Source organism: Lycium barbarum, chromosome 4 (genome assembly GCF_019175385.1).
Source record: "Lycium barbarum isolate Lr01 chromosome 4, ASM1917538v2, whole genome shotgun sequence".
In the NCBI taxonomy this organism is placed as follows: Eukaryota; Viridiplantae; Streptophyta; class Magnoliopsida; order Solanales; family Solanaceae; genus Lycium; species Lycium barbarum.
In genome coordinates, this window is record NC_083340.1 from 52,220,298 (window position 1) to 52,236,285 (window position 15,988).

Genomic DNA, 15,988 nt, shown 5'->3' on the forward strand with positions numbered 1-15,988 from the left:
GGCCTCCGCTTTTCTTTTCATTAATGAAACCCGCCAGTCATTATTATTATGAACTCAAATAAAAGGACCTAAAATTTGGATTTCGAAGGCTTGTTCAAAAGAAAAAAAGACGTGGGTGAGAATTTGTCCTCAAATTTAAGGGATCATCATCTTGCACAACCATAGGAGAGAGATCACACACATTGAAGGTGTTGTGAACTTGGTATTCGGGTGGAAGATCAATTTTGTATGCATTATCATTGAGCCGTTCAAGTACTTCAAATGGACCATCTCCTCTAGGCATCAACCTCTCTTTCCGGAAATGTACCCAAACCCAATCACCCGGTTCAAGCACAACTTTTTTGCGGCCCTTGTTTGCTCTCTTGGCCGTTTCTTGGTTCTTCTTCTCAAGGTGAAGCCTCACCTTCTTATGCAACTTCTTCATGGCCTCGGCTCGTTTGTTGCCATCTAAACTCAACACAACATCTTGAGACAAAGGGGTTAGATCTAAAGGGGTTAGGGGGTTAAAACCATAAACCACTTCAAAAGGTGACATGCCAATAGTGCTATGAATTACTCTATTATAAGCAAATTCAACCAAAGGCAATTGATCTTCTCAAGATGCTAGTTTCCCTTTAACCATGGCCCTAAGCATAGAACCCAAGGTCCTATTGACAACTTCGGTTTGGCCATCGGTTTGTGGGTGACAAGAGGTAGAAAACAACAATTTAGTACCAAGTCGCCCCCACAATTCTTTCCAGAAGTGGCTAAGGAATTTGGGATTCCTATTGCTCACTATGGTTTTGGGAATACCATGCAACTTTACCACATGTTCATACAAACAAAGATGCAACATGAGGAGCATCATCAACTTTATGACAAGCAATGAAATGAGCCATTTTAGAAAATCGATCAACCACAAGAAAGATGCTATCTTTACCCCTTTTGGTTCTAGGCAAACCCAACACAAAATCCATCGAAATATCAACCCAAGGTTGTTGAGGGGTGGGGAGAGGCGTATATAAACCATGGGGAAGGAGTCTAGACTTGGCGCCACGACACTCAATGCATTGGCCACAAATCTTAGCTACATCCCTCCGCATATGAGGCCAATAAAATTGCTCCTCAAGAATCCCCAAAGTCTTATCAATCCCAAAATGTCCCATCAATCCCCCATTGTGTGCCTCCCTCACAAATAATTCCCTCTAAGAGCTCATGGGCACACACAAACGCTTGTTTTTGAACAAGAAACCATCAAACCTAGAATAGGGAGTAGAAGACCTATCCCTAATCCACCTCTCCCTTTCCTACTCTTCACAATCTAGAAAGATTTTGGCAAAGACGGGGTCCTCGGGATACAATGTCTTTAAGCTTTCAAAACCCATCAATTTGGAAGACAAGGTATTAATCAAAACATGTTTCCTTGATAGGGCATCCACCACTACATTCTCCTTTCCCTTTTTGTATTGGATTACATAAGGGAAGGTTTCAAGGAATTCAACCCATTTAGCATGCCTTTTGTTCAACTTTCCTTGGGCCTTAAGATGTTTTAAGGACTCATGGTCGGTCCTAATCACAAACTCTTTAGGCCACAAGTAGTGTTGCCAATTACCCTAAGCTCTAATCAAAGCATACAATTCAAGATCATAGGTGGAGTAATTCAACGTCGCACCCTTAAGCTTTTCACTAAAATAGGCAATGGGTTTTTGGTCTTGCATCAAAACGGCACCAATACCTACTTTACTAGCATCACATTCAATTTCAAAGATTTTGTCAAAATCGGGTAATTGTAACAACGGTGCGGAATTAAGCATTTGTTTTAGAGTTTCAAAAGCCTTTGGTTGCTCCACACCCCAAGAAAAAGGTTTATCCTTTCGGATTACCTCGGTCAAAGAAGCGGCTATGGTACTAAACCCCTTAACAAACCGCCTATAAAAACTAGCCAATCCATGAAAACTTCTAATATCACCAATGGATTTAGGAGTTGGCCAATTCTTAATAGCGTCTATTTTGGATTCATCAACCTCAACGCCCCTTGAACTCACAACAAAACCCAAGAAAACAACTTCATCAACACAAAAAGAGCATTTAGCAACATTAGCATAAAGTTGTTCTTGTCTAAGCACTTCAAACACACATTTCAAGTGAATAACATGCTCATCCATGGTTTTACTATACACTAAAATATCATCAAAGTAAACAACCACGAATTTGCCAATCAATGGTTTCATCACATGATTCATCAAACACATAAAAGTACTAGGAGCGTTAGTGAGACCAAAAGACATCACCAACCATTCATATAGACCAAACTTGGTCTTGAATGCGGTTTTCCACTCATCTCCTGGTTTCATCCGAATTTGATGATACCCACTCCTAAGATCTATCTTAGAGAATATGCATGAACCATTCAACTCATCAAGCATGTCATCAAGACGAGGTATGGGATGGCGATACGTTACCTTTATCTTGTTGATGGCTCGGCAATCAACACACATGCGCCATGATCCATCTTTATTTGGCACCAAGATCACGGGCACGACACATAGACTCAGACTTTCTCGCACAACTCCCTTTTCAAGGAGCTCATCGACTTGCCTTTGAAGCTCCTTAGTATCATCCGGGTTGGCTCTATAAGCCGGTTTGTTTGGCAATTGAGACCCCGGGACAAAGTCAATTTGGTGTTCAATTCTCTCAAGGGTGGTAATCCTTGTGGGAGTTCCGTTTGGAACACATCATAAAAATCCTGCAAAAGAGAAGAAATAGAACTTGGAAAAGAACGGGTTAGTTCATTAGTGTGCAATGCATAGTTCCTATGCATGAGGAGAATCACCGGTTGACGCTCCTCCAATTCCTCCCTAATATCCCCAAAGTTTCCCAAAAGGGACACCTTGGCCTTTCCCCTCGACTTTCGTGACTTTGCACTTCCTTCTTGAGAATCACTCTCTTCAATATTCCCTTGTACCACCACGTTTGATTGCAAGGCTCCCTTGCCCTTCTCTTTCAACTGTCTCATTTTGTGATAGACCTCACCAACTTGAAGAGGAGACATTGGGCACATCACATGTTTGACCCCATTGTGGACAAGTGTATATCGATTGGTTCTACCAACATGCTTGGTTGACCTATCATATTGCCAAGGTCGCCCAAGTAGAAGGTGACAAGCTTGCATGGGAACTACATCACATAGGATCTCATCTTCATACTTTCCAACTTTGAATTTGATAATAGCTTGTTGGGTCACCTTCAATTCACCACATTCATTGAACCATTGAAGTTTGTGAGGGTGTTCATGACGGGTGGTGGAGAGTTTCAAGAAATCAACTAGAGTCGTACTTGCAACATTCGCACAACTCCCATTATCAATGATCATGATACACACATTTTGATTGATGATACACTTGGAATGAAAAAGGTTCTCCCGTTGACTAGGATCATCCATGGCTTTGCTTATCATTGTCCGCCGGACCACATAGTTTGGAATAATGACCTCCCTTTCTTGAGGCTTAGCCATACATGTCATGATTCTCCTAGATAAGTAAAGTGGGACAATGCCCTCATCATCACCCTCCATATCCCCTTCATCACTACCAAGTTGTTCATTCTCATGATCGCCCTCGTCATCTCCTTCCTCACATTCTTCCTCATCCTCACTACAAGTGTCTCTCAAAATAAATGCTCTATGATTAGGGCATTCACTTGCTCTATGATCGAAGCCATGACATTTAAAGCATTGAATAGGAGTTTTCGTACCTCCTTCTTTTGGAGCAAACTTCGGAGGTTGTTTGTCAACTTGCTTCTCAACTTGAGTATTCTTCACAAAGGGTTTCTTGGCTTCTTTCATGGGCCCTTATTCTTTTGCCAACTGGAGGAGGAAGCTCCTCGTTCTTTGTTATTGTTCCATGAGCTCACATAGCCCCTTGACTTATTGATTTTATCTTCCTTGAGACCCTCATCTATTTCAATAGCCGCTTGAAGGGTTTCTTCAATGCTCTCATAGTTGTGGAGTCTCATTTGGGAGGCAGAGTCACCATTTAACCCGGCTCGGAACCGAGTCATAGCATTCAACTCATCCTCTTCAAAGTCAATTCTCATCTTTACGAGTTGGAACTCATCATAGTATTCTTCCACACTCTTTTTATTTTGCCTCAAGGTATACACCTTGAGTTGTTCTTGCTTATAGCGTTCGGTGACATACTTACGCCGCATGGCGTCCTTCAATTCATCCCAAGTAGGTGTAGGATGAAGCCCAATAATTCTTCTTGCTTTCACTTGAGTTTCCCACCATGTGCAGGCGTACCCTTCGAATTGAGCAATGGCGTAAGATGTCTTTTTCACCTCGGACATGTCATTCGTCAAGAAGATTCTATCACAATGCATCACCCAATCAAGAAATGTATCCGGGGTCATTTCCTCCTTTGAAGGTCGGGAGACTAACTTTAATTGAATTGAGACTCGTGTCTCGCCCTCCTCCATAATCATGGTTTCCATTCAAATCTCTATCATCATCATAACTTTGATGGTCACGAGCTTGGTACCCTTCACGAGCTTGGTACCCTCTTTGCCTACCCATGTGAGGGTTAGGACCATGCCTTCCACCCCTTACTCGATAACCTCCTTGTGCTTGCCCTCGTGGCCTCCAACTTTGGTCACCATAATGTTCGTGCTCAAGTATAGCTTCCTCTATCTCTTCCTCATTTGGTTTTTGGATGTTTGGACGGTCTTGGGGTGGTATTGCTGCATTTGGGTGTGGATCATTTAGGGGTGGGTCATTTGGAGTTTGATCTTGTGGGGGTGGGTTGTTCCGTTGGCCTATGGGAATGTTGTTTGGTGGGGTGAGAGTTGTGTTTTGAGGGGTGTTTTGGGGAGTGGGGTTATATAGATGATGGAAGGTGCCGGGTGACAATGTAAGTGAAGTGCTTCGAGTAGCTCCACTTGTGCTTCCTTGGTATTGCACTCGGGGCGCCTTCAATTGCTTCCACCCTACTTCCTAAGTTTTTCATCCGACCATCCATGTTTTCCATTCGACCACCCATACTCCCAACCTTATCGTTCAAGGCTTGCAAGACTCTCATTACATCAACTAGTGTGAGTTCCCCGGTGGGAACTAGTGTTTCATCCTCCGTAGCCATAGTACCTATTAAAGACACTCAACAAAACGAGCAAACACGTTAGATTAGTAAAATCAACTCACAATCGCTCAAGTATGCACACCTTTAATTGCCTCACAAATTGCTTCCGCCAAAGATTGCGTGCTTGTTAATGTCGACTAGTCACAAGGGTTCAAATTCTACTCTTGGTCAGAATAGATTCTTGTTAGACTAAGAAAGACGGACGAGTCAGTACAATCTAACGGACTTGAACCAAGAAATTAACAACGAAGCAAAAAAAAGAAGAAAAGCACGAAAGAATTGGCACGAAAGAAATGCGGACACAAGAACTAGCAATCATAAGTAGGAACAACTACTAAATGACTACTAGTTGAGAGACAAGAGAATGGAATGCAAAAATCGGGAAATAAATAAAATTTCGGGCCCGGGTAGGTGATAATTTGAAAACACGGTCTTGAAGCCCCAATTGATCCCAAATATCAATTTGAAGAAACAAAATTTAAAAATTTTTGTACTTTTTTTTTTTTGTTCCTTACCTAAGAATTAAGGAGACAAACAACCAACCAAGGATCAAGCGAAAATTTTGGAAAAAGAAGTGAAGGAATTGAATCAAATGTACCTTTTCGTTGTTGGAATTTACGGTTTGAACTGGACGTAGTTATACGGTCCGTATGTTTTTGAAGGACCGTAGATGTAGTCCGTAAATGGGGAATAGAACCTACGGATTTGGAGTTCAGATTTAAGGTAGGGACTTCTTCAATTATACGGTCCGTATATGGTCAGCATAAATCAGCAACAGTAGCGTAGCGAATTTCACTCCAATCTACGGTTGGGAACTGCTCTCAAATCTACGGACCGTATCTTATTTACGGTCCGTATATAGCAACCGTAGATCTCCAACAGTGTTCAACTTTTCGAAGCTTCAATTTGACGGACTGGATTTACGGACCGTACTTCTTTTACGGTCCGTGAATTTGGATCGTATCTTTGCTTCAGTGACGACGTATAGCACGTGATTTCTTGGATCTTGGGTTAGGTTTGTTGACTTTTTTGGGCACAATGGACCCACTCAACCTAGGACCATTCCATTTGGGGCTAAAAAAACACTTTTTCAAAACTTGGGAATAAACTTTTGGATCTAACTTTCCTTTTGAGTCTTCTTCTCCACTTGAATCTATGAAGATAGCTTAAAAACACATGAACATTCAAATTTCTAGCTACCTTCAAATCAACTCATTTTACCCTCAAATTTCGGATTTAGGCTCCCTTAACCTAGTAGAACAAAGCCCAATGGTTATCAACTCCCAATTTCGTCACAAATCAAAACCCACTAAGTTGTTCTTCAACTTTTTCAAAAGCTTCAACCCAACAATGGTAGATTCTTGACTATTGACCCGAATGACACGAAATTTGAAGATTTGAAACCCTAACGTACTAAGGAACAAGAATCTAATAACAAAACAACAAAACAAAGACAAAATTTTTGGTGGAAACTTTTCCAGATTTTTTTTTTTTAGCAACAAACCCTAGGCTAGATTTGATCGAACAAATCCAATCCAAGCTCTGATAACAATTGATGCAAGAGTAAAAACGAAAATAGAATTAAAATGCAAGAAAAGAAAAGGATAGATAATTTGACACAACTTAAGATCTAATTTAGCAACCAAAGTTATAGAAAACTTAGACCTCTAAATTAAGAACACAAGAGACACCAAATTCCTAGGATGACCAAGAGGGATTTGGAATTCCCTAATAACCAATCCTCTCAACAATTACTCAATCAAAGGTTTCACAAGCTCTCAACTCTCAAGAGTTTTACAATATCAAATATCAATATTCAAAATAGTCTAAGTCTTCTAAATGAAAAAAACTACTATTTATACTAAAGCTCAAAAGAAGACAACTATATTATTACACTTCTACCCTTAATGAAGTAAGGGCCTTGTTTGGGTGTCTTCTTTTGGTAAGAGAACTTGAAATTGCAAATCTTCAAGTAATGGCCACATTGCAAGCATGGCCATCTTCAACACTCTTCTCAAAACCATCCTCCCCCCATGCTATCATGAACACTTGGAATCCCTGGGAAGGCTCTAGAATGTATTCAAGTATGTCCTTCCTCATGAACAATGCTTGCATAGCTTGAAGTTCTCTCGCTTGGCTCCTTGTAAAAGGCCTTGATGCCACTCGGATTGTATCAGCTTATGATCAAGTTGGTCAATGCTATTGGTTTTGGGAGAATACTTGTTTTCAGAAGTAAAGTAGCGTTATGATCTATCAAAAGAAAGTCGAAGGCATTAATGTGCTATATTGCTGTTAGTTTTGATAGATTTTAATAGTTCTACTTTTCCCAGTAAGTTTCAGGGGGGTAATATATATTCTACTAATCTTATAAAAGGGACACACATCAGGTCAACATGGCCGCTTGGCTTTTTGGGGGATTTCGGTCATTTCAGTAAGAATGGAGCAATATATGGGCCTCAGAGAACCTTTCTGTAGCTGCTGCCTATATTTTTAAGTGCATGGACTAAAGAGCCCTCTGCTTATGTCATCCTCCATCACCACTCAATAGCCCAGTCCAACTTAATTCCCTCACGTCCCACTGTTTCTTCCCTATGTATTTCTCAAAGAATTTATATTATCTTTTCCCCTTAATTAGCGTAAGATCAAATCTAATTGTTTCTACTTTGCTTCTTCAAATTATTTTTACTGTTTACGGAGAGTAGAACTGAAACTATTAATTGACACATACAAAATTTTAGTTATAGTGAAAAGAAAAAATTAAAATAATCATTAAAAAAATTTTAAAAAAAAAGAAAAGAAAAAAGATCATATCCAAGATTAAAATTTAAATAATTTGCTGATTAAACTCTTACAAGTTTTACCAATTTTTTTGAAATAATTACATATACTTTATATAGTAAGTTACTGCATATTTATTTACTTTGTGCCGTTTTAAACATTTTAACGTAAGTTTAAATATATTGACTAATGTAAGTTTGATTAGCTTTAAAGATAATCATATCAAAATTTGACAAAGAGAATAAATATGTTATTAGATGAATTTACGTACACAGGCAAAATAAATAAGGTGAAGTTCTAAGTGCATAATACTAACTACTCTAACTGAAGCTGACAACCGACGGACAGACTGAAACATACATTGCTGTAAACATATAATAATATTTTAGTGATCCTTTTCAGTTTTCTTTATTATATCGCCAAAAAAAGAATCAACGAGATTTTCGTATTGGTTCTACATAGTTCATATATGAAAACAAATTTGCATGTTGGGTCCGTGCCGAGCAGGGGCGCCCTTCCATCTAGTATATATATATAATATATTTGGAAGGTAGGAAGGTATATGCACTTGTAGGGTGTTGGGAGAGGGGGGGGGGGGGGTTGTGTTATTTATAATTGTATTTAGTTGTTTAATGTTTCAGTGACAAATTTTCATTTTGGGATTGCTTAGGGCATTCTAGAAAGTTTGAAACAAGGAATTCAGTTTCTTGAGCTCTCAGATAAAATTGGAAACAAATCATTGACGTTCAATGAAGAATTGCAGCTGCGACCCTGGTGGACACCAACTTATGACAAAAATTATCTCTTAGGTTGGTATATGATGCACCTGTTCATACGATTTTTTTTTTTTTTTTTGTTATTTGTATGGTGCGGATAGATTTTTGTCAGCCTTGCTGTAGTACACTTTCTTTCCAGAGTTTACTGCATATGTAACGTCTTTAAAATGACTGCTTGTCGTTGTGCGCAGAGCCATTTGAAGGAGTATCTTATTGCACTGGACAAACCTTGGTATGAACTTTTGTGTTCAATATTGTATACACTAGTTTGATGTTTTATTCAAGGGGTTGTACAAGACTACATGGAAGAGTTCATTTCAAGATTAATTTTTCTTAAATTTCGTGTCAAGATTAATTATAGGGATAATTTCAGAGACCTCCCTCCAGGTTCAGCTTCGTAACACTAACTTCCCTTATGATTCACAATATTACGCTCGCCTTCCCTACTTCTCTTTTTTTGGTAACAGTTCTTTTAACCTTTTTTTGAGGAAGGTAATAATTCTTTTAACCTTCTTTTGAGGAAGGTGACAATTGTATTAATGGTAAAAACTTAGATACCCCCAGAAAAAGCTGCTAAGTTGAGATCTTTACAAACAGCAAAAAGGGCATAATCCCCTGTCCGAATTTTAAAGGTTTTTCCCTCTTACATTATTCCTCCTTTGCTGAAGTCATTGCAATTTGTATCCATTCTCAATATCACAATCACTTGAAAATGGTGCAAATAATCCATGTGAAATGAATAGGCACTCTATCATTGATCAGATCTACTCAGGCAATAGATGGATGCAGCGCTCCATCGACCAGTCAGCAAGGTTTAATTCACAATGGTTAAGGAAAAAAAAGAAGGGATCTACTCCATAGACGAGTGTGATGAAGCACTCTATCATTCTTCTTGTGTTTGTTGAAGTCATAGGATTATACACAATTAGGGTTTTGATGTTGCATCTTTAGAAAAGGATGTTTACAAAATAAACTAAATAAAAGAGTATATTGAAAGGGCAATTTGTCCGATCATATGTTTTTCATTAATGATAAGTATGTTAAAAGAATTAAAAAAAAAAAAAAACTAAGGGGAGGTAAGCATAATATTGTAAACCACAGAGGAGGTTAATGTTAGAAGTTAATCCTGCATGAGATCCTTAAAATTATCCTTTCATTATATTGTAACTTATTAATTTTGAACTTTGATGCAAAGTCTTCCTTATGCATCACTCATCCTATCCTCATTGATTCTATCGGCACTTTATTGGCCACTGAGGGTTCTTTCACTCTTGGAAATCAACATTTTCTTGACCTAAATCTTTTTCTAACGGTTTGGTTCTCCCCAACAATACTGAACAACATGCCAGAGTGTGTCATCTTGATACAAGGCTTTACAAAAAAATAATCTTTGTCACATTTCAAATATTATGTAATCATGCCAATATATTCGTACTAGAATTATAGCATTACATTTATATCTTCCTTCTGTTGATCTCAATACAGAGAAATGAGTGTCTAAACGGGATAAAGTGAGTATGACGTAATTGTCCCTCACAAACATCACATTTTTTTGGGTAAGAAACTGAACCTTGGGCGTGACTCAACCTCATAAGCCAGTTCATAAGCTGAGGATTACCCAAAATCATATAAGGAGATAAGAAACTGTCTCCTTAACCAATATGGGATACTCTTAACACCACCCCGTAGACAACATAAATTGGAGTCCTAACATCGGGTGAACCAAGAATATGAATGTGTTTGGTTCTGATGCCGTGTTAAAAAGTGGATCTTGGAACTCAACCCCAAGTTAGCTTATAAGGTGTGGATTGCTCAAGAATATACTCATTCTTTCAATGTAGGATACTCTTGACATTTTTAAGGTGGTGCTGGTGTCAGAATGAGAGTAACTGAATTAATATACCGGGTACCTGTTACCTCCGAACAATACAGGTACCGAGTAACTCCATCTACCAAGCTTAGGAAGATGAGTAGAAGTTACTTTATGTTTTTTTTTTTTTTTTTTTTTTTTGCCTTTGTTGAGATTTGTTCCATGGTGTCTATGATTTTCATCCCACTTTTTCCATTCAATGTATGTCATGTGATTTTAAGTGTTGAAAAGGTTAATGGAAATGAATGGGGACATAAATGTAGGAGAATAATAACTTCAGTTTGTTATATATAAGTTCCTTCAAGGTAATGCATCTGTCTGTGTTATATTTTTTAATGAAAAATCTTTTCCTTAAGTTAATATCGCTCATTATTTTACTATATGATAAGCATGAGTTGTAGTAGAATTAACATATCCAACATTACATGTCAGTAGGAGTTGATTTTTACAATGGGGAATAATGCTTAAATAAAGAGCTTTGAAAAAGAAAAATGAAATTCTTGATACTGATGTCTTTTGTGAATATTTATACACCTATGTTCACATTTGCCTTTCAACAATATTTGTTGTCTGTACAAAATAGTAGTTCATGAGGTTTCAAATCCAGAGACAAAAAAACACTACTCCCTCCGTCTCAAATTATCCGTCACTTTTTTGTTTTAGACGCCCCTTAAGAAGTATTAACTAGGATGGGTATTTGGCTACTTTACCCTTATTTATGTCTTAGTTATAATCTCTATCCATTAAATGTTTACTCTGGCTACTTTACCCTTATTTATGTCTTAGTTATAATCTCTATCCATTAAATGTTTACTCTATTTATGTGTCATCTCTATTAATGAAATTTTTTTACTAAGGGTAAAATGGAGAAAAGATAATCAATTGTGCCTTGAACTTCTAAAACGACAAATAATTTGAGACAACTATTTTTAGTAACCACGACAGATAATTTGAGACGGAGGGAGTAGGTAATTTCCTCCCATCTGTTGAAGTTTTGGTGGACACAATTACCTGATAACTGTGCTGGCCGAGGTAGCAGGTACAACAACAACATACCCAGTGAAATCCCACAATGTGGGGTCTGGAGAGGGTAAAGTGTACGCAGACCATACCCCTATCTTAGAAGATAGGGAGGCTGTTTCCGAAAGACCTTCGGCTCAAGAGAAATCACAACGAGAAAGGTTAGATAAGCACAAGCAGTTCAAAGCAGAATGCAAATGAAACTAAAGAAAGCGAATAAGTCAAAATAGAGCAGTCTGAAAAAAGGGAGCAGTAGCTACCACAGATAAATAAGATAATCGAAGTACAAGAAATCACATATAGTAGCAAGAAACAAAGGACTATAGATCGAAACAACGACCACCTACTAGTCTTCTACCCTAATCCGAGTCCTCCAAAACCTCCTATCTAAGGTCATGTCCTCGGTAAGCTGAACCTGCGCCATGTCCTGTCTCAGCACCTCTCCCCAATACTTTTTCGGCCTACCCCGACCTCTTCTGAAACCATCCATAGCTAACCTCTCACACCTCCGCACTGGGGCATCTGTGCCTCTCCTCCTCACATGTCCAAACCATCTCAGCCTCGCTTCCCTCATCTTGTCCTCCACTGATGCTACTCCAACCTTATCCTGGATATCTTCATTCCTAATCCTATCTCGCCTGGTATGCCCACACATCCATCGCAACATTCTCATTTCTGCAACTTTCATCTTTTGGACGTGAGAGTTCTTGACTGCCCAACACTCTGTTCCGTACAACAAGGTCGGTCTGTGAACAAAAAAGGGAGAAAGTAGTTTGTGAACTTGCTATACTTTTCCATGTGAACATAAGCTACTTAAAATGGCTTTTGGAGTTTGGGGAACATCCAAGTCAATGGCCAAATTAGATTTTTTTTAACCCCTCCCTAGGAGCTCCCACCTTTTTGCTCCCTCGGTGACTTGAACCCACAATCTTAGGGTTGGAAGTGGATGGTGCTTACCACTTGAGCAACCCCCTCTTGTCAATGGCCAAACTAGATAGCTAAATGGTATGGCGCTGAAACAACATTTGACTGTTGTTTACCCTGTCCGCACCCAAAGGGTAGCGGCAGCGGGTTCCCTTGCCGTCAAATTAAAAAAGCATTTGACAGTTACCTGATACAACTTGAAATTCTAGATAATTTTACCGCTTAAATCGAGATTTTATGAGGCTAGTGAATTAAACCAACACAGTCAGTTTCCAAGAGTTAAGTCTGATTGAAGGTATGCATTACATCAGACATGTAATTAATTTTATACGTATAATTGAACTTTTCTTTGTCAGCTATGGTTGAAATGACATGACAATAGTTCGATCACTGGAGTAATCTCACTAATTGTAGCTGTATTCCTTTGGACCTCATGACTTCTGAGACTATGCCCCTGTTCAATTCTTTTTTGCTTTAATGGTTTTTGATATGTATGAAATTCATGAAGAACCTCTCCTTAATGCTAAGCTTGTGGAAAAAAATTCCTCACTTTGTAATTGGTTTATGCTTTTATTGCAGGATGATCAAATCAAACAGTCTCAAGCTAAAGTGGTTAAAACAATTGAGAAGAGGTCCCTTCTACCTAGAATGGTCTATCTCTCAATTCAATGTGCTTCATCATCTGTCAAGGGAAGTGTTGAAGCAAATGGTTCTTTCTTTGACCCTAAACTATCGTTGGAGCTGAGATTGTTACTCGACCGGTATGCCAATATCTTGGGATTTTCCTTCCAGGATGCTGTAGGGCTGGCTTTTGATATTTTGAGTGGCCTTAAGGATGCAGAGGTAAATTATTTTCTGGTCATATTCTCTGTGAGGATGCTCCCTGTGTGAGCTCGCTCACATTGCCGGTCCCAAGCCCGGATAAAGGAGGAGGGTTGCCGAGGGTCAATCGGAAACAGCCTCCCTACCCAGGTAGGGGTAAGGCTGCGTACATCTTACCCTCCCCAGACCCCACTATTGTGGGATTACACTGGGTAGTGACCATAGTGACCATTCTCTGTGAGGATGCTTCCAAAGCTATAATTTTTTTGCATGTAACGTACTTTTCATTCATTGTTTCTTGCTTCAATTTTGATAAATACCAGCATATTTGTGGAACCCTTATCATGAATTTTGTTGCCATTATTTCTTATCTCTCCATTTCATTGTAATGGCTGGGTTAGTCTTTAAGGAGAATTGGAATTCCTAACTGTACAAGTTCAGCACTGAAAGTGGGAATTTCACTGAAGAAATGGACAAGGTGCATTACTGCATTCGTCAAATTGAAATTTCAGAAGTTACAACAATCGATTTGTTATTTATTTGGTGATCTACATTAACTTTAGTAACAGTACGATGCTAGAGGTTTAGTTCCACTATAGCATTTTTGAACATTTCATTTTGAGGTAGATACTAGAAAGATTATTTGTGTTATGCTTGATTGGGAATGGAGTAAAGCAGAAATTTAGTTGTTTTGAAGTATCTCTATGGTGCATGAGAGCAGAGAAACTGAGGAGGCTATAATACTTGAGAATTCAAACTTAAATTCTGAGGATAAATCTCACTTTAGAGACTGATCTTTTAAATGGACAATGAAAAGGCTATGATCATTAATGTATGAGAAAGCAGCCTATATATATATATATATATAAGAAAATATCATAATGTTTTTTATAAAATCCTATACGATTGTAAAATAAAATCCTCTATCATTGTAAAATATAATTTAGTTAATTTAGCCTTCTAATCAATAATTTATATATATATATATTGAGATTAATTGTAACAGAATCTTAATGTAGTGTCTGAAGGATTAACATTCATTCTTTGATGCAGCTCAAAACTCTCTTAGAAATAAGGGAAATTTCTTGTTTGTTACGTTCCAAACTTCCGTTATTTGCTGGGTCTGGTATCGAACTGTCCAGCTGTCAGTTTTGTGATGGAATACTAAATTTTTATAAATGTCATCACTTCCATACAGGCATGGAGCTGCAACCTGATTGATTGGATGAACTTTGTTGTATTTTTAAATGCTTGGAATCTTTATTCTCATGAAGTAGATAGCGATTCAAATACATGGCTTCTTGTGAATTTGATTCTGAAGAAGTATATCCTGGATAAAGTCGGATCGATGGGACCACTAGAATCATCACCCGGATGTGATCTTCCTAATCTGGTGCTATTGGTAACTGAACCTTTAGCTTGGCATATTATGGTGATTCAGTCTTGTGCCAGGTTGTTAGTGACTTCAGGAAAGAAAAAAAAGAAAGGTGGACCTTCAGAGCACTGTAACGTTCAGTTATCTCAGCAAGTACAAGATTCAATCCAGTCTGTATGCGAGACTATAGAGCTGGTTAGACAATGGATAAATCAACAAATCAGCATGTCAGACAATGAGAAATCGGAAAATATACTTTCATCTCTCCGACAAGATGGAGAGTTCGGACCCGGGAAGGTCTCCCGAGTTGTTGAAACTTTATCCTCATCGTCAACAATTGATAAAGATCTTGGTGATCGGATCACTCGAGCATTGCAGTCTTGGAGTCCTGCTGATATTACTAGAAAAATCATTACTAGTCAGCGCACTGCTTTATCTAATTTCCTTGGAATTTGTGATTCAAAAATCAAATCATTAAAGGAACTGAAAGCTCATTTATAGCTGGAGAAATAGCAGATTCTGTGTGTTGCGGGGAGTTGTTCCAAGTGATTTTCTTGTTTTTCTAGGTACTGTTTCTACCCAAAAATTTTCCAGTTAAAGAGTGACAAGGGCTGTCATCTCATCTGACGTTGCATGCTGTACGTCTAAAATTTCCTTTGATGGTTCAATTCTGCTCAAGGATGTACAATAAACATGAAATTCACTATCTGAGTATCTCATTCGTTTTCCCGGTTTGTAATATTTGTTTTTGTACTAGAATTTAAAGATTTTGTTGGCGTATTGCTGATTGCTGTTACCTGTTAATTTTGGTGCATTAGTTTAATCAGAAGTAGAAAAAGAAAAGAAAAAAGGATGGATGTGGATGGATTCATGTCTCTGTATACAGAGAGAATAAAAGTGAGGTAATTTCCATAAATGGTTGTCAGTCTTTAGGCTACTAATGCTTGCAACGGTGAAAGTGCCAAGTTTTTTTTATCATTTGAACTGTCATAGTAATAAGAAGTTTGTCGAGTAAATTATTGATGTAGTTCCCTAAGGAATTGCCTTGATTGAAGCTTGTTAACTGCTTCGTCTATGCTTATTGTATGTGCGAACGGATTTTAGGAAAATGGACATGGGTGTATTAGATTTGACGCTTCAGTGTTAAGTGAAATCAACAATTACTTGATGTTGTAAATATTAACATTAATTAGAACTTGGTTTTGTTGTAACACACTCATACTTTACGTGAGTCCAATTATCCTCCTGACTGTTTTTTGTGCATTTAAATGGTATTTATCTGGTGAGTTGGACAAGAAAGTGAGAACACGCA

The 15,988-nt window shown here is 38.2% G+C and overlaps 1 protein-coding gene across 4 annotated transcripts in view; it reads left to right on the top strand.

The window, feature by feature from the left end:
- Positions 1–15,435, top strand: part of LOC132636016 (N-terminal acetyltransferase B complex auxiliary subunit NAA25) — a 40,465-nt gene extending 25,030 nt beyond the window's left edge. For all 4 annotated transcript variants that reach the window (XM_060352654.1, XM_060352655.1, XM_060352656.1 and 1 more), the window contains exons 16-19: positions 8,560–8,698; positions 8,857–8,897; positions 13,059–13,322; positions 14,500–15,435. In XM_060352654.1, the coding sequence (XP_060208637.1) occupies positions 8,560–8,698; positions 8,857–8,897; positions 13,059–13,322; positions 14,500–15,177 (1,122 nt within the window). In that variant the 3' untranslated portion in view covers positions 15,178–15,435. The remainder of the gene's footprint in view (positions 1–8,559; positions 8,699–8,856; positions 8,898–13,058; positions 13,323–14,499) is intronic.
- The last annotated feature ends 553 nt before the right edge of the window (positions 15,436–15,988 follow it).